A 22,087-nucleotide genomic window follows, 5' to 3' on the forward strand; every position below is an offset into this window, starting at 1 on the left:
GAACCTCAACATCTTCAGCTGTGCTACCTCCAGCTCTGCCTCCTGTCTTTTTCTCAGTGCCACTGTCTCTAAACCAGACAACATTGCTGGTCTCATCACTGTCTTGTCCACCTTTCCTTTCATTCTTGCTGACACTCTTTTGTCACACATCACACCTGACACTTTCCTCAACCCGTTACAACCTGCTTGCACACGTCTCTTCACTCTCCGTTGCTCTGGACTGTTGACCCTAGGTACTTAAAATCCTCCACCTTCTTCACCTCTACTCCCTGTAACCTCACCGTTCTACTTGAGTCCCTCTCATTTACACACATGTACTCTGTTTCACTGTGGCTAACCTTCATTCCTCCACCTGCTCCCTGCTCTCACTACAATGACACTGTCATCTGCAAACATCATGGTCCACAGAGATTCCTGTCTAACGTCATCTGTCAGCCTGCTCATCACCACAGCAAACAAGGGGCTCAAAGCCGATCCTTGGTGCAGTCCCACCTCCACCTTGAACTCCTCTGTCAGCCCTACAGCACACCTCACCACTGTCTTACAGCTCTCATACATGTCCTGCACCACTCGAACATACTTCTCTGCCACTCCAGACTTCCTCATACAAAACCACAGCTCCTCTCTCGGCACCCTGTCATACGCTTTTTCCAAATCTACAAAGACACAATGCAGCTCCTTCTGGCCTTCTCTGTACTTCTCCATCAGCATTCTCAAAGCAAATATTGCATCTGTGGTTCTCTTTCTTGGCATGAAACCATACTGCTGCTCACAAATGCTCACTTCTGACCTCAGCCTAGCCTCCACTACTCTTTCCCATAACTTCATTGTGTGACTTATCAGCTTTGAGAACAGGCTGAGAACAGTTTTCTAATATAATATTCATAAAGCATCGGCAAGATCATATTATTGTGTTGTGACTGATATCCACCTTGTCATTTGCCCACTAAGCAGAAGGCTTTAAATCAATTGAATTCCATTTTTGCTATAACAATTTCTTTTTAAATGCATACAAACTGAAACATTATCATTACTAGATGGATGCATTATGTTTTGTGACAAATACTTCAGGTCAACTACAAACAAACAAGAATTTATTACAAAAGAATATTTTTAAAAAACTGTGTCGGAAAAAAAAACCTTTGTCACATGCTTCTTACATCTCAAATACTTCAGTAATATTAAAAAAAGCTAAATAAAACATTTTTCCTCTTGGTTTCAAGAGACTTTAAAAAGGCATCATCGAAGGAGCTCGGAATCACAGAAAAAACGTCTTTGTTCTTCACACAAGTAAAATCACAAATTCTTACATGAACATGAAGATGTTTTTCGAAAGAAAAGTAACACAGCTACGAAATAGCTGCTCGAGTCAATGTGTAAGTTTGAAAAACACAGTTACATTATGCATAGTCAGTGATATCAGTGAAAAAGGTATGGCTGGTAACAGCTCAAAACATAAGAACACTGTATAAACATGTAATACATGAGACACATAAAGAAAAGAAACATCATTCAGTTCTTTTATTTCAAAATGTTGTTGCTTTCATTCCAAACACAATGCAGTTTCAACACGTAGGCAAATCATTACAATCGTGCTCAACAATATATTTATATACATATCTTTAATCTCGACATTTCAACTCTCAACATGCAAAATGTGTCTCTAATGCTCTGTCTTATTTTATCTGTCTCGTCTTGAGGCCTGTCAGGAGGTGATCTGATTAACAATCCATGCAGTGCTAATGTAATGTGCAGCCTGTAGATTTTAGTCAGGACTGAGAATGAATGCACGCTGCACACGAGAGGAGAGATCTCTGTCCTTACACTGACTGATTGATCATAAAAATAATTACACCTTTAGAGATAAATGATTGGCCAGTGTATAACTGGTATTTTTATCTGCTTCTCCCATCACAAACCTCTGAAAATTAATGTGCTCTGATCAGCACTTTGATGTGAACTGTATGAATGAGAAAATGAAAAGACCTGTCTGACAGCTTCTGCAGACTCAACATGAGGGACGTTACACAGACACTCAGAGTTTCCTAAAGAAAGCCTGCCAGGTTAGTTTCACAGAGTAAGTTGCCACTGTATCTGACTTTGAGTTTAAGTGTTCTCCATTTCTGCGACAGAAATTTCAGAGTTAAACCACTCTGAGTTTTACTAAACCTGCTTTCTGTATTACACCCCAGTTTTAGGACACAGTTTCATGGCTGGAACACTATACTTTGTTAAAGTGCAGTAGTTTTTCTCAGCTTTTTACATGCATTCCTGTCTTGATTACCCTGTTTTTCATAGAAATCATATACTGGTATAGTTTAGGACTATTTGCAAACACATGAATCCATAGTAATATTTCTCTTCTTCATTTTTTCAGAGCAGACTTGTAAACAATTGGATAATGTGTTGAATGACTGACTTTTCTTCCTGTGTGGGTGATTCCAGCCAATTAGACCATTAATTGAATGTTTGTTTCTTTTTAAGGAAAATAGCCAGCTGCCACCAGTCGTCATTCCAGACATTGCTCCTGGGATTCCACTTGTCGGCAGTGACCTCGTTGTACCTCCAGCTGCAGCAGTCTGCTCTTTCCCACTGGTTACTGTCTCCAGGGAAATTTTTTTTTTATTATTATTTCAGAGAATCCCAGAAACATACTTTCCATTTCCACTTTTGTTGCCTATTCTGCTGTCAGTATGATTTGGACTTTCCTGACACAATTGTAGAAAACTAGATGGAAAATAGAAAAAAAAAAAGACTCCAAGGACACACAGTCCTCTTCATGTTCATATTTTCAATTCCCAAATGAAAGAGCAGTGGATAATCACAGACAAGATTAAAGTCTGTAGCTATTTCTAACAAATGTTAAACTCATAATAGTCATTTCATTTGAAGCCTCATAGACTCAGACGTTCCTTCATCACAAGGTGAAGTTCAGTCACCAACTCATCCGCCAAAGTGGTGAACAAAATGACACGAAATGAGCTGGAGTGACTTCTCTCTTTTTTCCTGTGTTGTTCCTGCCAGTGACATAACATCACTTTGTGCGACTGCAATTCTCCTGATAGGATTGCAGGCACCCCCTGCTCTCCACCAATCCGAATCAAGCACACATATCATCAAGCACACATCTCATACTGACAACAAGAACGAGACAAAGCTCAATGTTTCAAGATTGGGAAGCCTTTTATTTCCTGATTTTTATTTGTTCGGCTGTGGAGCCAAAACAAAAGATGCAGAGACGTAATTCAATACGTATTTCCATTTTATTTTTTGTAGGAAAATATGTCTTTTCACATGCAAATCAAATGTATTCATCAAAGAATATGAAAAAAATTCTTTTCAGGGGAAACCAGAATGACACTCAAAGAAGGATACATTTTACAAAAGGCATATAAAAACACACAAACACACAAATGCATGTATGAATCAGAATTTGTACTGGTAATACCACTGGTTTTATTGTCACATCCCACACAGGTGACTATAAGAAAGATGTAGGGTCTCACTGCAATCCTCCAATTGAACACAGACACTGTTTTACATAGACAGATGCTGTGGGTGGACATTGTGGTATCCCTGATAAATAGACCCACAAAAGACTTCTTCTGATACAACCACTTTCAGTTCTCAGAGTGCGTTTTATGGGCACACAGAGATTTATCACAAGGGGACTATCTGTTATTATCTGTACAGTCCTACTGTACCTGCAAACTGCAGCACCACACCTACATCTGTGAAGAATACCTTTGTTTTTCACTTATCATTTCCTCAGCTGCCAGTACAAGAGAAGATTACATCAGTTTCAGTTCCTGTGTAACGCTTGCTCAAATGCCATTGTCACTCATTGCTCTTGGGACTGGCTGATTCAAATCTGCCTGCTGAGCTTTCTGAACAGACACGAGGAGCCTCTTGGTCCACAAACCAGTTAGAGAAGGTCTTTCTGCTCAAGCGCACTAATGTATGGCAGTTATTCAAATTTTGCTGTGAAAGAGGCCAGGTCACGGTGTACAGCTTCACTCAAAAAGCAGAGAATGGTTTGAATAACTTAACACTTTGTCCTTTTCCTAACTGGTTCCAGCAGCTAGTTGGTCTCTACACACAGTTTATCTGATCACAGAGCAATGCTGGAAAAAGTGTAACACAGTTAAATAAAATACAGCCCAGAGTGTTGCTACATACATTAAATACTGTAACATACAAGGAGAAGTCTGTTTTTTTTTAATATATATATATATATATATATATATATATTTATATCATGAAGTCACTGTATAGCCAACATTTTATAAAAATATACTATGCCATATTTCATATTTTTACAATTGGAAGGCAATTTAAAACACAAAAACCATAAATATTCATACAACAAACTTTCTTTATTTTACAAAAAATGTCATTGAGAAAAAGTTGTTTTCATATAAAACACCGGCGTGAACCTAAAAATGTATTCCATTTGGGAGTATTTTAAATCCCATTCCAAAAAGCCATACATATACTGTAACGCAAAAAACAAGTGACTTTTATAAAAGGGTTGGTCTCACATAGGCATATTCCCAAAAGTGGAGTAGCATGGCCACAGTATTCCAAAGCTACAACCAACCAGGCCTCATAGCAGCCTAGGATGAAAATCTTGGCACTGACACTTGCATCACACAAACAGTATTTGGTCTCACTATTTTATTGTAATGGCTTTAAACCTTTTCCATTACAAGGTGGTGATATTGCAGCCTTGTGCATCTAACACCAAACCTGCAGTGCTGGGAAGACGTACTGTCAACATCACAAGAAAAAAGAAAATAAACACGAGAGCTGGTTGAAGTGTTGCTGGATGCAGGAAGCATTGGCAACTGGCATATACTCCTCAATAAAAGAAGCCCCACAGAAGAAACCACCAGGGGGCAGTCCTCTATAAGGCAGCTGCGACTATAGCGAAGTACTGAGCAGCCTTGTTTACCAGCCATCATAAGCCAAAGACAAACTGAAGTGTAAGGTAAAAAACTGGATTGTGTATGCACCTTTATAAAAAAAAAAAGACATAAAATCTGTGATGTAGACTGAATAAAAAACCACCTGCTGTACTCATTTGCTTCCTGAGTAGCAGCTGGTGTAGCACTCTTATCAAAAAACACACAGGAAACATGCATGGTTAAATGCAAAGTCACAGAAACACAATGCTGTGATTGATGCTGGAGAGAAAGCAGACACAGATGATGAGTGACAGGACACAGCCTTCAGGAAGGTCACGTTCTCACTGCACACAGCTTTAGGTGCTGCCACCGACTTGTTTTATTGCATTTACGTTGTTATGGAGTGCCTCTATACCACTGTATACCACTGTATTTTGATTTCCCAAGAATGGGGTGCCACTCTACTAATGGAGTCACTGTCTTTGCAGAGGAGCAGCCAGAAAATGAGCTAAGCCAAATCTGGGGCCAATCTGATCTGCAGCAGAACTCATTATGATTCAGTGATTTTCCAAAGCTCAAATCCCTAAGAAAGCAAGACAACAGAGGTCGATAATCTACCATAGGACTGGAGGTGACTTAGACATGTAAATGACACTGTAGCCTACAACAGTTTTTGTTGGTGTGATGTTTCAAGATAGAGTGATAGCCCAGACAAAACAAATTGTCAGCTGCAATATCACTGTTTTTGTTACACACCTTATTACACAAACACATATCTTCTCCAGCTTGAAGGATTCTGCAAGGCACCGTGGTGTTGAAATGTCCAAGAGAGATTGCAACAGCTTGTCATCCAATCTCTCATATATACATAATTTCAATACATGTCAGTGTTTCTGGTTTTAAATCCAGACGGAAGGCTTCCCCTCTCCTGATTTGCTACTGCTGCTGTTGCTGCTGCTGCCTCCTCCACTGCTACCACCTTTCCCGTGTTTAAATCTATGCTTGCGCTCCTTCTGAGGCTGTGGCTGAGGTTGAGCTTGGATGATGTTACTTTGAGGCTTGTCATCCTGGTTGTCCCCAAGCTGCTCCTCTGACTGGTGCTGCTGACTGTAAGCCTGGATGGCTGCCTCCAGTTGTTCATGAGCTTGTTGAATCATGTCTTTGTTTAGAGCCACACGGGCCTCCCCTCCAGTAGGAAAATTATCCTCATTGCTACCAAATTGTTGCTGCTCTTCTTGGGCAATGTTTGCTCGGTTCTGCTTGCACGCCATCTTAGCGTTGCTAAGGTCTGTGTAGGGCATTTGCTCAGGTTTGACCACAATGTTGTAGCCAGGTGGAGCTGATGGGGTGTTCCATGAGAATGGGTAACCCACATAATCAGCAGCCCCATCACCACCCACCCCTCCCTCAGAACCCACCTCTGGCCCTGTACCCCCTACTGAGCCCTCCACGCCGCCATTTGTGCCTAACAACCCTAACTGGTACTCATCCTCCTGAGGTGGGAGACGGCGACGGCGAAGGATGTCACAGATGGAGCCAATCCCCAGATGGAGCATCTCCCAAACATTGAGCGTGAGGCATAGGACAGTGACACCATACATGATACGTAGGAAGATGGTCTTCTCTGTAGGCCGTGAAACAAAGCAGTCAACACTGTGGGGACACGGTTTCCCAGAGCACACGAACACTGGAGTCACACGGAAACCATACAGCAGGTACTGGCCCGCAAGGAACCCTGCTTCTAGCACTGTGCGGGTCACCAGCTGCAAAATGTAGACCCGCATCAGCCCCTCATCTTGAATACGCTTGCGCCCATCATGCCGGATCTTGGGTCTGGGTGTGGGTTGCAGTGGATCCCGTGGCCTTTTTGGGGGTTCAATCTCAGGCACCTCATAGATCATAGGATCGTCCTCCTGGTCCTCCTCAGTCTCTTCAATGCCTCGGTGCTGTCGTGCTCCAAAGCAGATTTTCCTGGGCTTCCTGTGTGTGTAGCCCCCACCACCTGTTCTCACTGCAGCAGATCCAACTCCTCCTTTGGCTTCATCTAGCCGTGCAATCTTGTTCACCGCATAGCCCATGTACATGAGAGAAGGCATTGCCACTAAAATGATCTGGAAGACCCAGAAACGCACATGAGATAGAGGTGCAAAGGCGTCGTAGCAAACATTCTCACAACCTGGCTGACCCGAGTTGCAGACAAATTTGCTCTGTTCGTCGTAGTAGATGGACTCTCCCCCAACGGCAGTGAGAACGATGCGGAAGACGATGAGCACGGTGAGCCACAGCTTCCCCACGAAGGTGGAGTGGTTGTGGATCTCCTCCAGCAGCCGCGTGAGGAAGCTCCAGCTCATGGTGTCGCTGGATAGTGGGGCAGACAGTGTCCCTCTCTCACCTGTTCACAGACTCTGGAGAAAGTAAAGATGGGGAACATGGAGGGGGAGAGAAAGGAAGACAGGAAGAGAGTATGAGTTGACAACCAGTTTTCAAATTTCTTATTTTCTCTTAAAATAAAAAATACTATTAGTTCTGCAAGTTCAGTTGTAAGAAGTGAAAGAAGGTGACGTAACAATTGCCTTAATTAAAACAAGTGTTCCTCTTTAAACTCAGGCAATCAATATATCCTTATTTTGATCTGAAGCTTCTTGCAGCTAAAACACACACACTGAATTCAGAGCTCAGTGCTTCGGTGAGGCTGCTGTCAGGTTTGGGCTTTTTAGGGAATTAGAAAAGCAAACATGGGTGGAAAGTGGATATCTGTATTAAAAAATACCATCAAGCAGCACTGAGAAGGAGGGGAAGTAATCCAAATAGGGAATTTGCTATCATCAAATACACACACGCTTTATTTAACAGCCTATATCTTTTTGAAGAAATAAATCCTCTTAGAGAGTCTTCTTCTGTTTGAGGTGCAGTTTTCAGGATTGTATGAACTTGACTGGTTTGTTCTGGTTGGGAGGTAAATGCCATTATGCTGTGCTGTATCTGTGTGTGTGCATTTGAGCACAGTTCAGGAAGAGGGACATATTGCTAATGTAGGTTAGCCTTGTGCTCCAGGCAGTCCATCCAAACCAGTAGAATCAGCAGGTGGCTGGGCACAAACCGTTGGAGTCAGACAGCAGACCCACATTAACTCAGGCAGTGGAGCTGAACCCAAACACTGCCGTCCCTCAGGGCAGCTTTAGGGGATGAATATGACACTTCCAGAGAACTTTCCCCGTTATGAAGCCTCAGCGTATGGGTTATTGTCAGCTAGACTGAGAGGAAAATCCAGCCATGAATACTAGCTTAGGTTGGGGTTTAAAGGGCTTCCAGGGACAATATCCTTACCAAGCAGGTTGAGAGATTAGTATGAGAAGCTGGAATTGCAGTGAGAAGGAAAACACAGCTGCCTGAGATGAGCAGGAGCTCCCAGCCCTCTGTTTTGTGTCTCCAATAGGAGTAGAGAGGGTGGGAATGTTTCAAAGAAGGTTTGCAATGAAACATGTGTTGAGTATTGATCTCTCTGACCATATAAGGACATGCTTGGGACACGGGAGGCTGATGTCGGGAATCTTTTGTGTGCAAATTCACACTCCAGTGTGTGTGCATGTGTTACCGACATCGGCCCAAACTGCACACAATCCTGCATTGCAAGAAAATCTTTGAGTGTGACAAACAAATGAGTAAGGAAGCAGCCACAGTCTTTCCATAGTTGTGTTCAGCCTGACATCATTGCATTTCTTTACATAACTCTTAATGTGCTGCATAGTTGTCCTTTAGCTAATAATATCCAGGTTCACTCCCAGACAAACAGTCAGCTGCAAAACGGCTTGATTTAATATGCTGGTAAGGTTTTTTTTACTGTTGTTTTTCTATGTACTGTATTTGTCTTGGTCTTGTTTGACTTTCATTTATAATTAATTAATTAATGAAATTAATTAATTAACAAGTATCCTATGGTATTTTATATCAATACAATTTTTGTACCCATATATAATATATGTCCAGGACCAATGTGAATTGCTTAATCTAGGAGCAGATTCATGTTGAATTGTGCAGATTACAAACACCTAAGTGTCTCAAAGTGTATTTTGCCTATATAACACTTTAGTTTATATATACTTCTTTTTCGACCCAGTGCCAATTAATTTTTGGGATATATTTTACACTCAAATATAATTGGTACTTCTGATAATTTGGGAATCGCCACAGGAATTTCAAATTAAGCTCTTTGGGCTTAAAAAACAATTTGCTGCACAGAGTCTGTAATAACCAGTTACTGGGTGGTCAGAGACTATACAATAGACAATATTTCCTTGAAAAAAAAAAGTGACAAATAGTTTTTAAAAATATAACATTAGCGTGTGATAAACACAGCCTCTATTTAACACGTTTGTGTCTTGAGAAACTACAGTGTTTGGTCTATGCACTGTGAACTGCCACACTTCACCCTGACCAGGAGACATGCTCCAGCTCAGCCACACAGCTGCCTGAGCTCAAGAGTCCTACTATGTCAGCTACATATAACCTGGCCTTTTGCTTTCTCATCCAATTTGTGTCTTAGGGAGCTAGTGGGGCAGTTAGGGGTAAGAAGCTGACTCTGTGCATTAAGTCACTGGGCTGAGTCAGCCTCCACACAGAGAAAGCAGACAGGCTTTCTATTACTTAGATGTAGAGGATCCCGGAAATTTGTGGAAATCATGTCACACATGAAAACATAGACAAAAACACTAGACTTTAGGGCTAAAGACTGAGAAGGAAACCATCACAACACCCCTTCAGGTGGAACTACATTGTGATTTTATAAACTAGGAGACGACTGATGAGTTTTAAAAGGGAAACACATTCAGGATCAATAGCTTTGTTAACCCAAAAGGTCATCACTGTAATCACGAGTCATACAACGATGCCCACAACATAGCTGTGGTGTGTGAACTCTCCAAAACCTCAAACTGTGACTCTAACAGACCATCACATTCACAGTTAGTATCAGTGAAGAGATCCCCTCATTTGAGCTCCAGGGCTTGGGAAGGGACTGAGCCCACCACAGGACAAACAACCTGTGCACATGACAACCGCAGGTGGACTGATGTTGTAATTGTGCATCATTTATCATTTTTGTGCCACACCAGACAATGGTTTCATATACCACCATCAGTTTTCTCCCTTTGACTTAGTAAGAACTAGTGTATTTACACACTATACCATGCATCTTTTACAGGGTCACAGGGCTGCTGGAGCCAATCCCAGGGTTGGAGAGAAGGCACAGTCCCCCCTGGACAGATTGCCAGTCCATCCTAGGACTGATACGTATAGACAGACAACTTCTTGTATCTATAGGCAACTGGTTTGTCACCATTTAACCTAACCTGAACGTCTTTGGACTGTGGGATGAAGCTGGCGTACTAAATTTAAGATATTTTGAAAAATTTGTGACCAGTGTTTCTCTTTTAGGTTTGTGTGAGCTTGTTACATTTTTTATGTTATATGAAATGTCACCTACTCACATGTTGGACAGACCAAACCTTTGGTATGATATAAAAAACACCTAATTAAGTAAATAATTAGTACTGAAATAAGCATTACAGATAATTGATGGATGGATAATTAGTACTCATATATGTTCTGTTCAAAGCAAAATTTTTATACTTAATTTCCATTAGTCACTGCAGAGATACACTTTTTCTCATATGGACTGTGACTGCCAGTCCAGGTTTCGGCAGCATGTCCTCGGTCTGCTTGATCCTCAGGCTAATTCTCAATGAGATCTCTCAGTGATTTTAAAGTGATCATAAAAGATTGTAAGGTATAAATCCATTAATAGAAACATCAGCACTTTCTTCTGCCAAGGCTGGTTCAGCTCCTGCTCCTGTTACTCTGCAGATGGACTGCTGCCTTTAAAGCACTCCTCATTTAGACTTTACACTTTTATGTGTTTATGATTGCTTCGTGTGGTTTGGGTTCAGCTTTTAATGAGTGGCGTTCTGCTTTCCCTGCTGTCTCCCAATTGAAAAACACTGGCTCCATCATCCACCATCATTAAACCATTCAGCTGCAGTAACAAAATCCCAGCAACACTATTCATCAATTCAACAATATTCAATGAAAATTTAATTGGGAGTAGTCCAGAGCAGTCAAAAAAAAAAAAAAGAATTGTTTTTGCTGAAGTTTTCTAACTTGAAGCTTAAACATATAAAAAGACACACCTTCCATCTAAAAATGAATTGAGATTAATGGAAACTCATGCACAATCTATTGTGCACATGTAGTCAGAGGTCTCTGTGTCGTTTTAAAACTATTGCCATGAAAAAAAAAACAATAAAAAATACAACAAAAGATCTATGGATAAAATTTGTGCCCTTTCTCAGCTAATAAAAACGCAATAATAAATCAGACAGCTATGAGAGGCCTCTGAGCATGTTCTATTAGGTTTCTCTGACTGTCCTTGTTTAGAGTCACTGCCACATTGCCTGCTCCCTCTGCTCTGCCAGCGGCATCCTGAGGCTTCACCAATGCCCTTCTGAGCATCCACCTTGTCCCACGCACAGACTGCACAGAACTAATCTGCTCATATAGTAGCTGCCCAGACATCTGTCCACAGTAACACCCTGGGTTAAGTCACGACTGTGATGAGCGACCCTATGTAAAAGCAAAACATTTCGTCATACAAATATCACCTGGTTTTGCTCATGAGTTCATGATACAAGAGAGATAATCGCTATGGTGGCGCTCTGGGGAACTGATCTCTGGCCAATGTGCAGCTTATAATGCATAGGGGGTTTCTTAAATTATGGCTCCCCCTCTGAAGGGGCTGGATAAGCTCCTTTGTTAGGCACTCAGAAATATTCACATCACCAAAAAAAAGAAACAGCAAGGCTAAAAATGGATTTCTTATCAACATTTTCTGGTTGTCTGCCTTTTTTCTGAGTAGCAACTTTGTTGAAAAGAGTCCCTGAAGTGATTAAAACCATGCATGCCAAGAGCGACTGCAGTTGAGGTCACAAACAGAAGGTTATCAGAGCTGCTAATCATATCCATTTCATAGACGAACCTCTAGCAGATTATGGTGTGTGTATTTCCACACACACAAACACAGACATGAAACTTACTTGCAGGACGGTCAATGCACAGGGGCACAAAAGACAAATAATTATAAATTCCAAAGCGTTGAGTAGACAGTCCACCATAGTTCAGGCCTCTGGCTCATAAAACATGGAGTGGAAGACATAAAGGAATTAAACCTAATGGTGTTGGATAAAAACAGAAATGGATAAATATTTTGTTGTTTGGTCCAATGTAATCCCCAGCCTGCAAGAGACTCCTGAGATGAAGAAGTCTTTGCTGAAATGAATGAACAAGCTATTCTTCTTTATTTTGCAGGAGGGAGGCGGATTCTGTTTTACTCTCTGTGTTCGTGGGAAACTAAAAATTCCCTCATTAACAATGTCCAAAGGGAAGAAGCGCAACGTTAAACTGGTTCCATATGTTACAGGAAGAATCTCTGAGGCAGGAACAGCCTCTCTGTGTGCATCTGTGCTTTTTGTTCAGTTGTATGTTGGAAAAGATTTTATGTAAATGACCATTTTAACATTAGTAATACTAAATTCTCACAAGGAGGACCTGGTTAATGTTTGTCCTTTGGTCAAGTGGGATGGGACTTGGCTCCTTGATAGACCTGATCAGTTCACAAATGTTGAGATTAATGAGAGATTAATTTCTTTGTCACCACAGTCATTTTCAAATGAACAAAGACCAAACACAAGCACATACAGACATCATACAAGCAGCAAAGTAATGGAGCAGCATACTTACTCTACTACCCAGATGCCAGGTACTGTGTCCTTTGTCTCTCAATCTGAGGCCCTTCATCTCTGTCTCCTCGTCTCACTTACCCTGCTTTCCATACCCCTGAACCTTCGCAGACACCGAACAGCCCTGGCCTGAAAGCAACTACAGCATCCCAACAACAAAAAAACTCAAAACACACAGCTCCACGGTCAACCTCTCTCTTGAAGAGTCTCAGTGTGTGTGCTTAACCAAGTGTGAACTCTTCCTGAAAGGGAGAGGAATGAGAGCGGCAGAGCATCTTGCCTCCCTCACTGTGGTACTCACAATGGTCCTCACTTACCCCCTCATCCATTCCAAACTGGGTCATTGTTGTGGGTGGGGATGGGTGTGTGTTTGTATGTGTGGTGATGATGAGAATGAGGAGATGGGGAGGGGTTAATACCCCTTGGAGGGGTGAAGGGAGGGGAAGTCTGGGACCAGCAGACAGTGATATGTCAGACAGAGAAGTGCAGGGTTTTTGGCCGTAAAGGATACTGAGTCCACTGACTATGTGAGCCCTCTGCCCTCCAGTGAGGAAGGGTAGCAATTAAAATTCTGGTCTTTGTGTTTTATTACCCTGTTGTAGTGCATCACAGATATATAAATTGCATTTTTTTATTGCAAAGTTTTAATTTTACAGAATTTACAGAAACATTTTGAAACATCTGGACACATAAGTAGGGCTACATAACACCACAATGGCAGTGATGCAGCAGTCCCCAAGACTGAAATGCTTAGTGTTACCCATCCATCCATTATCACGTGTTCTGCTCACAAGTTCATGTGCATATAAGCGCACATCTTTGTAAATGAAACACTTTCTGTATGGTTGCAGTTTGAGGCTGGTTTATTTGATCAGACTGTTCCACGCACACAGACACTAATATACAACATGTTATTATTGGTATAAAATGTACAGTACCTGTCAGCCAATTAAGTAGCAAGACACTGCAGAAATGAACAGAAATGCACATATATGTTACAGTGTTCCCGTCATATAGTCTGTCTCCTGGAGAACATTTACGAATGTCTGTGGATGGCTGCTTTGGTACAGACTGAATTATCATCAACCATGAAATGTGATACTCATATTCTCTCCAGAATGAACTATAACAACTGTAGTGAGCCTCAGACTTTTAATCTATTGCTAACATTAAGTTAAAAAATTAATTTGCTCATTACTTTTCTTTATGGACCAGAACAAGTATCTGTGAAAAAAAATGTAACCATCCAGCTCAGTACAAACCTTTGCCATAACTCTTGAATAAAAAAATGAATTCATGGGATGCTCATCAGGCTCAGGATAATGTATTTGTATATGCAAAGACATTTTCAGTATTTGTCACAAAAACTCCAAAATCCAGTATTAATTGGGTGATAATTAAAGCACAGTTTAGCCCACTGGCACTGAGTCTCATAATAGCCAGCATGTGGCATGTTATGAATGCCAGAGGATCTGAGGCTCTAAAAGAAGACCAATAGCTGCCTAACACTAATAACTCTGTTAGAAAAGTCATGAGAGGAAACTGTAAACCCTGAAACGGTTGAGAAAGATCCAGGTAATGAGCTGATGCTGACCATCCTAGTGCTGTTCTACATTATGTATATACATATATTTACACTGTAGTTTGCGGTTCGTCATTATACTTCACATTTTCTTTCAGCCTCTTCACTCCATCACTCTGCGGTCTCCCTCATGCCCTCTCAGAGTGTCACAATCATGCAACGCCACAGTCAATAAAAGATGTTCATTTGATATTGTCCAAATCCACGGTTGCCCAAATTAGGACCGCACGCTATCTCAGCCTCTTTTCTTATCTCTCTCTTCTGAGCGGACCATGTGCTATCACCAAATTTCACAGATCATACGCTGAGAAATCACAGAGTGTAAATCCTCTTTAAATTCACATCATGTCGCTCAAAGTCACAATTTCCCCCTCTTTTTACTTTAATGTACAGCTATCATAGATTTGCCTTTTTTCATTAATGTGAAGTTGATGAGTAGTGACATCTATTTTTTGGATGTGTCATCTTGGTAATGATCTTGAAGAATTTGACATTTTCATCTCCCTTAGATGTTGGTAGTTTTGTGGAGTGATTTCTATCAGCCCTGAGTATTTTTCTATAGACAACTGAACAAGATGGGCACAAACATATCCATATAATGTAAGTGCCAAGAAGGAAAGGGTAAAAGCTTTAATCTATGGAGCTGTGAGTGTTTGATTGCAGATTAAAAGTCCCGTTATGTTTGAAACTTAATATGTAAGAAAATACACTCTAAAAGCTTTTGTAATGTCATTTTTTTCAGCATATGGGTACACATGACTGATTACTTTTATTTAGTAGGGCACAATATAATGCAGAATTACCTCTAGTCTTCATCAATCATTACTCTTGACATAGGGGGTGTAGCTCAGTGGTAGAGCATTTGACTGCAGATCAAGAGGTTCTCAGTTTAAGTCTGGGTGCCCCCTGTGGGTAAAAGTTTCAGGTGAGGAAGCCGTAACTGAAGTGTGTCCTGTTCTATTAAAAAAAAAGCAGGCATCTTAAATACAAGATGTATTTGAGTGTGCTCCTGTTGGGTGCTTCCCCCTCCTCCAAAACAACAAAATAAATTAGGACATGTGTTTACAATGGCACTTCATATTTCATGTGTGCTGCATGGAAATGGTATATCATATGAATATGAGAGACAGCCCCTGTACATGTACATGGAAATAAAGTTCCCCTAATACTCTTGTAAGCATCTGGATCTATTGGTTTACAGGAGAGTGGCTGCTAAACAACATTTAGGCTGAGCTACAGTATAATCTGGCACTACAACGTTAGCATCATACAACACAGTATGACTTTGGTTCTATCATTACTGCTAACATTTACTGTATCTTAAAGGACTTGAGCTCTCAGTCAAATGAGCATTATGATCCCATCTGTCTTGAGTGTAATATATAGATACTGGTAATATCTATGAAGTGTTGTTACTGTCTATATATGGGATGATGTGCTGACTTTCTTGAACAGGCAACAGTCAGTGATGCAGTTGGTTGATTCTGATGGACAATGTAAAAACTCTGTCTCTTTCAGCTAGAACAGATCAGAGATCAGATCATTGAAATGTTCCCAACCAGTAGAGATGACAAGGTATGAAAAAGAAACTACAGCCCCCTTTTGGTCACTGCAAGGTTCCCAGATTATAGGTATAAAAAGGCAAAGACTTAGTTCACAACTGAATGTAGAATATTATCCTGTTATGTCCCATAGAAAACATCATCTCTGGGCACATTTTTAACCATAGTAATGTGTAAATCTGAGCTTCCATCTACACTGTTCATACAGTAATAAAATTATATAAAGTGCACAAAAATGTGTGTCATAATATGGATTACATACAAGTACATATGTTGCAAGTATCTAAGCCTTTTATTTCCCATACCAGCTTTCAAAAAGTATGCATATATCAGCATGTCATGAAACAGACTGCTCATAGATGGGCTGAGGAGACTGGGATTATTTAATGCCCATAATCCTTCAGCCTGTCTGCATAAGCCAAGATAATTTGTCTCATGACAGCATGTCATCCAGTAAACATCAGAGCACTTTGAAGAAGAGACTTGAGTGACAGACTTGTCACTTATGTTCTTGTCATCTTTTTTCGCATGATGGTTACAGAAATCGTTCTCTTTCAGAGTTGAGCACTGACGAGTGGCTATTAGTGTTATGTTCCACACTCGGCATCCTGCAACAACATCGAGAGGGTAAAAACTATTTGATGGGGGGAACTTAAGTCACGTCTCCTACCAGTAAATGAACCTCTTGACTCTGCATACTTTTTCTACAGTCAGGGCCTAGAGACGAAACTGTTGCTGTAAACTATGCATGGGGTGTAAATATTAACATGGCAGCAGACATAAAATTGTAATGTTACACTGACAACAAGTGAAGTGGAGCTTTGTGATTCACATGTTCTCAGAGTCTACAATAAATTCTGAAAAGAAATATAAACTTGCAACTTTTGTTCACAAACAAAGGTATTTTAATGATATAATGATATTGCTTATGAAGCCAAAAAAGGTCATATTTCATGTGGGCCCAGCATTGAAAAAGCAGTCAAGAAGTTGGAAACCTTTTTGGTATTACAGCTGGATTGGACGCCTTCAGTGGGAAAGATGAGAAAAAAGGTTTAGCCTAATCACATCCCCTAGCATTACTCATTAGCTGGCGTGAAATACCATTTGCATTGTTTATTTAGCACTAATATTCATTGATCTATCCACCCATTCACCAACCAATATCTTAATCCAAGATTTACACAGCTCTACACAGTCTCTGTTGAAATGGTCACCTGCATGTTGGTGTTAGAGGGGGTATAGCTCAGTGGTAGAGCATTTGACGGCAGATCAAGAGATCCCCAGTTCAACTCTGGGTGCCCCCTCAGCATTGGTGGAGTTTCCTTTGCTCCCCTGTGAAACGTGATTGGTTGCAACAACTCAGTTTAAATGCTCACTGTAAAATGATGCACTTTATGTTGTTTTAATATAATTTGATAATTAGCCACTTTACTTATTCCTAGCACAGTAGACATGTTCTATGTTTGCATCTCAGTGATCAGATGATATAATGAAGAAATTGGAAAAATATATAAAACTATTAGGTCACCAGTCCATCACAGGGCCTCTGTAATCATCTTTTAATGCTAATTCAGTTTACAGTGTAGTCGCAATTATAGTCACATTATTTCATGTTTATCCGAGAATTCTGGGTGCTCCTTGTTAACGCATAGGTCTGACATTTGATCTCTAAGATAAGAATTAGTACATAAACACAAGAAAGATTGCCTCCACTGGGCTAATTGTACAATTACATTATGTCATATTGGATGATTCTCTTCTGTTTCAATCTGCTGTCTGTGGACAAAAACCACTTCAGTGGAACAATAACGATACAAAGTGCTCACCATAGGTTAAAGAGCACATTGTGATTTCATTTAGAGCCTGTGTAAATACTGTGAGGGTAAATGTTTATGGGACTTCATCCACGTTACCGCAGTTAGTGATCACTACTTTAGGCAGAGAGAGGATTTATTAGTACAAGCACCTACAGTGAGTTGTGTGGTGTCTGGCTGCAGCGGAAACCTGTATATTTTCAGAGCTCAGTTTGACACCTGTAGCTGAGATGTTACAATGCCTGTGTTATATGCCAGCCTCTATCTAAGGTAAGAGACAAACACACAGAAGGAACCCACATTTGAACTGGGGAACGCTTGATCTGCAGTCAAATGCTCTACCACTGAGCTATACCCCCACTTACACCTGAGACCTGCCATGCACTATACAGTAAAGCCTACAGTCTACAAAACAAATAAACTGTAAGGATGTTTAGACCTGGGCTTAAGATGTAGGGAGATAAATGGGTCCATAAGGGTCTAAAGACAGAAATCCATAAACAATACACAGTGTAAAAAACACTGCACACTAAAGAACAAACAAAATGAGCAACCAGAAACACAGGGTTTATCAACATGAGCTTGTTTGTTTTTTTTTTACGTCCCCTCCATCTCAGGCGTGGTGCCACGCCCCCTTGATTTTATTCAGCACAGGTGGACGCGGAGGTGCGCACCTGTGGTAATGGCGGACCTTAGCGCGAGCCAGGTGGATTCTTTACTTTGTCATCTGTTCCCGTTACAAAGTCGGAAAGTTTGCGGAGCTATGAATTCATTCTTCTGTTTCCGTGTTTCTTTTTGGAGGAGACACAGTTGGGACTCGACGCAGATACATTTATCCGACAAATCACACTGCAAACAGCGTGGAGTCAGCTGATATGGACAGAGGTGCGGGATCAATCATGTCTTCCTGGGGACCATGGACAGGCTGGATGCACTTTGCTGCTTTTCTACTGAGCTACGCAAGAAGTTTTTTTTTTTATAGTAAAAATGAGAAAATAATGTGTTGTTGGACCAAGACGGTTTTGGACTAAGGGGAACAGATAAGGTAGGCCTGTTTAAACCTCTTCATCACACCCCTCAGCTCTCCTGTCTACATGTGGCCTGTCTCTCCTCTATAGTGACCAATGTTTCTCTGATATATCGGGGCAGCTTTCAGTCCCTGCAGCAGGTAGCAAACGACAGGACGCTCACTTCAACCATAAGAGACTTCAGACTTGACTTGACTGAGGAAAAAATGACAATTGACCATCTGCCACAAAGTAAATAACTGACTTTAAGGGTGACAGCTTGGTTTAGGGTGTGTATGTCACTGTAAAGACCACTGAAATGACAACAACAAGGATCTGTGTGTGTGAGATGGAGATTTTTCCCATCAGGCCATGCATGTAGATACTTCTGCAAAGTATTTGCTATAACCAGATATATGTTGTTGTTGCTCCAACTCGGATGTGATGCCAGTGTTGCTGCTGCATGAACTATTGATGGGTGTAATACGTTAGTTAGCTCACCCACCCAACATCAACACCAGCTGTGAGATCTTCAGAGGCTCATGATTGAACACATCACTGAGCATCAGCATGTCCCTAGTTCACCTCTGGGTGCCCTGTGTGTTTCTAACTAAAGCAAACAGGACTTTGTGCATGTATGATCTATCCCTGCAGCATTTTAAACTCTCACAGCAGCAAACAATGAGATGCTCACAGCTCTGTGTATGGAGGGGGGGAGTCTTGGCTTTAGAGGGTACAGGCTCAGAATATTAAACCCCATAAAATCAGGCTGTATATTATACTGTATCCTGACCTTCTTTTTGAACGTTTCATTTGATCTCCACAACTTTATTAATGTAACTCTGTGATTTAAGTTTAATTTGTTGCCTAAAGACCCAGCAAAGTAAGATTAGAAAAGCGCTGTATCCCCACCTCATTACTGTGATCTTAAAGCAAGTGTGATGCTCACACTTAAAGTTCAGTAGTTAAACTCTTGGCTACAGATTTTTCAATTCTTGGCAATCTCTCTGCTTATAATGCACACTATATACATTCATATATAACTACTTAAGTGGAATGCATTTGTTTTATAGTATTTCATGATCAAACTGCATGAGTGTCCTAGATTTATACGCTGTTTATAGTACATTGTATATGTTTTATGTTGGGTTAAATCTGTATCTTTTTCGTGTTTTTATCGGTTTTAAAACCAAGCCAGAACTAAACAACTCTTGCAAGCCAATGACAATGATAAGAAACATCATAGCTGTTTGGCGGAGACAGTTGAGGAGGACTTAGGCTCATAATGATGAAGCTGTCAAAACAAATGTCACAGTTAAGTTTCATTAACGGGTTAAGTGGCAGAGCATTTGACTGAAGATCTCCAGTTTATCTCTGCATGACTATGACAGTAATTATGGCAGTCATTTTTAAATTACAACTGAAAATTGGTAACACATTACAATTTATTTTCCTAACCTTTTTTTTTTTTTTTTTTTTTTTTTTTTTGCACCATGCATAATTGCATGTAGCACAAACGCAAACTATTTCTGTTCTTTGAGTTGGCAAAGCCATGAACTCGCATTTATCGGAAGAGTCGTGCATCTTCATCTCATGTACTTCATCAGGACTTAACTCATCAGACTTTAGATTCTCATCTGTAATTACTGTAGCGGGGAGGAGACGAGTTAACCTGAGGTGAATGGACGCTTGGGCATCTCTGTGAGCATGTGTACGTTATCATATATATTCACACGTACCAAGACACACACAAAGAAGCACACAGCTACTGTTTCCACAGGCTTTGGTTCACCTGCAAGCTTAGACTCATTAGAAATGGATGGAGGATGAGGTTCATGACGGAGAATGGAGTCGGGTGGAAGGTTGAAAGAAGAGGTTTTGTAGACATTGTTTGTGAATGAAGTCAGTGTATTTATGAGTAATGTATCGACTTACCATGAGTGAAGCATATATTATAATTTAGAGATAAAATTTGTCCTAGTAACCAAGTTAAAGGGCTTTGGTAAAGCAAAGTGCTCCTGGCAAAATAAAAAAAGCTGCTCTGTGCTTGTGATTGTGGATATATTTGTCTGAGTGTGTGTGTGTGTGTGTGCATGCGCTTGCATGTGTGTCAGGCAGAGTGACTCAGAATTAGATGTTTCTTGTTGTGTCTTTAGGCAGGAATGGAGCATTTTTGACGTATGCGTGTGTTTGTGTGTGTCTATGTGAGTGCATGTGCAGAGCACCTTTGCCTTTGGTGACAGGCTTGGAGGGCGTGTGTGTGTTTGTGGTTTGTGTAAAGCTCTGAGTGTGTGTGTGTGTGTGTGGACATAGTACTGTACATGTGTGTTATTCATATTATTCACATTCTGCAGAGAAGTGGACAGTCTTTGGTTACAGTGTGTTCACTGGTCTGACAGATCTCTTCCTGAGGCGACTGCTGCTGCTAAATATCACGCACCTGGATGCACAGCGTGTGCCGCTCCCTCTCATTCTGTGCCTTCTAAGACCCTATTACCATGCTAATAATACCCAACAAATCATACAGCACTTTCACCTTGATGAATCCTAATCAGGGGGGCCATATAGCACATAGGGGATTATGGATGACTTGTATTTATGGCGGCATATCTTTAATACCACAGGAGCTGAAAAGCTAAGTAAAGGGAAGATGAATGCATGGGAGGAAATTTTCTTTAAATAATATGTATAAATACAACAGCTGCTCCCAAAATTATCAACTACCTTTTTATACTCTAAAACAGGAAATAGAAATTGAAGAGTTTGATGAAACCTACAGATAAAGATGAAAAATAAATAATTAGTAGTCCTCAGCATCTTATGACTCTACTAATTAATTATTATTGGCAAAACATTAAATAGAATACTAAATGCCAAATAAATGCCTGCACTCACAATTGTAAGTAAAAACAAATCTTTTCTAAGTAAAAAAAAATCTGTAAATTGTCTCATACAGCAGACACTTACAATGCAAAATGGTCCATTTGAAGCTGTTTTCATATATGTTTATTATTCACTTAAGCAGCTTTTTAATGTTGTAGCTGGTCAAAATAAAGCTAAGTTTAACTTCATATATATATATATATATATATATATATATATATATATAGGCATTTCAAAAACAGAATATTATGGAACATATTTATGGTTTATGCTATAATTGATTAATACTTATAATATGGTGTATCAATAAAAATGGTATCGACTTCAAATAACTATAAATAACTTTTGTAGAGGTTTAGTAACCTTGAATTTAATTACATGTTGCCATGCAACATATTTTACATTCATTCTAGCCTATTTTTTGGTATTATTAAAGAAATCTATTTTTGGATCGTCTGTGACAATAAATCATATTCTATAATGCAGTTGTATGAAATCTTGTTTGTTTTTTTGCAGCACCAGTTAAATTAGTGGTGGTACAA

At 40.3% G+C, this 22,087-nt stretch overlaps 1 protein-coding gene and 2 non-coding genes across 4 annotated transcripts in view; 2 read left to right on the top strand and 1 right to left on the bottom strand.

Annotated features, from left to right (window-relative positions):
* Nucleotides 1-4,296: 4,296 nt before the first annotated feature.
* gjc1 (gap junction protein gamma 1) overlaps nucleotides 4,297-22,087 on the bottom strand; it is a 33,043-nt gene continuing 15,252 nt past the window's right edge. The window contains exons 1-2 of one of the 2 annotated variants that reach the window (XM_026324688.1): nucleotides 12,699-13,002; nucleotides 4,297-7,312 (exon numbers count right to left, since the gene is read on the bottom strand). In XM_026324688.1, the coding sequence (XP_026180473.1) occupies nucleotides 5,807-7,258 (1,452 nt within the window). In that variant the 5' untranslated portion in view covers nucleotides 7,259-7,312; nucleotides 12,699-13,002 and the 3' untranslated portion in view covers nucleotides 4,297-5,806. Of the gene's footprint in view, nucleotides 7,313-12,698; nucleotides 13,003-22,087 lie in introns of those variants that run through there. The other variant, XM_026324687.1, reaches the window with a different exon arrangement.
* On the top strand, nucleotides 15,116-15,187 carry trnac-gca (transfer RNA cysteine (anticodon GCA)). Its single transcript has one exon. It is a non-coding gene; the product is annotated as a tRNA-Cys (tRNA).
* Nucleotides 17,074-17,145, top strand: trnac-gca (transfer RNA cysteine (anticodon GCA)). The gene has a single exon. It is a non-coding gene; the product is annotated as a tRNA-Cys (tRNA).

The sequence above is a fragment of the Mastacembelus armatus genome, chromosome 8 (genome assembly GCF_900324485.2).
Source record: "Mastacembelus armatus chromosome 8, fMasArm1.2, whole genome shotgun sequence".
NCBI classification, from domain to species: Eukaryota; Metazoa; Chordata; class Actinopteri; order Synbranchiformes; family Mastacembelidae; genus Mastacembelus; species Mastacembelus armatus.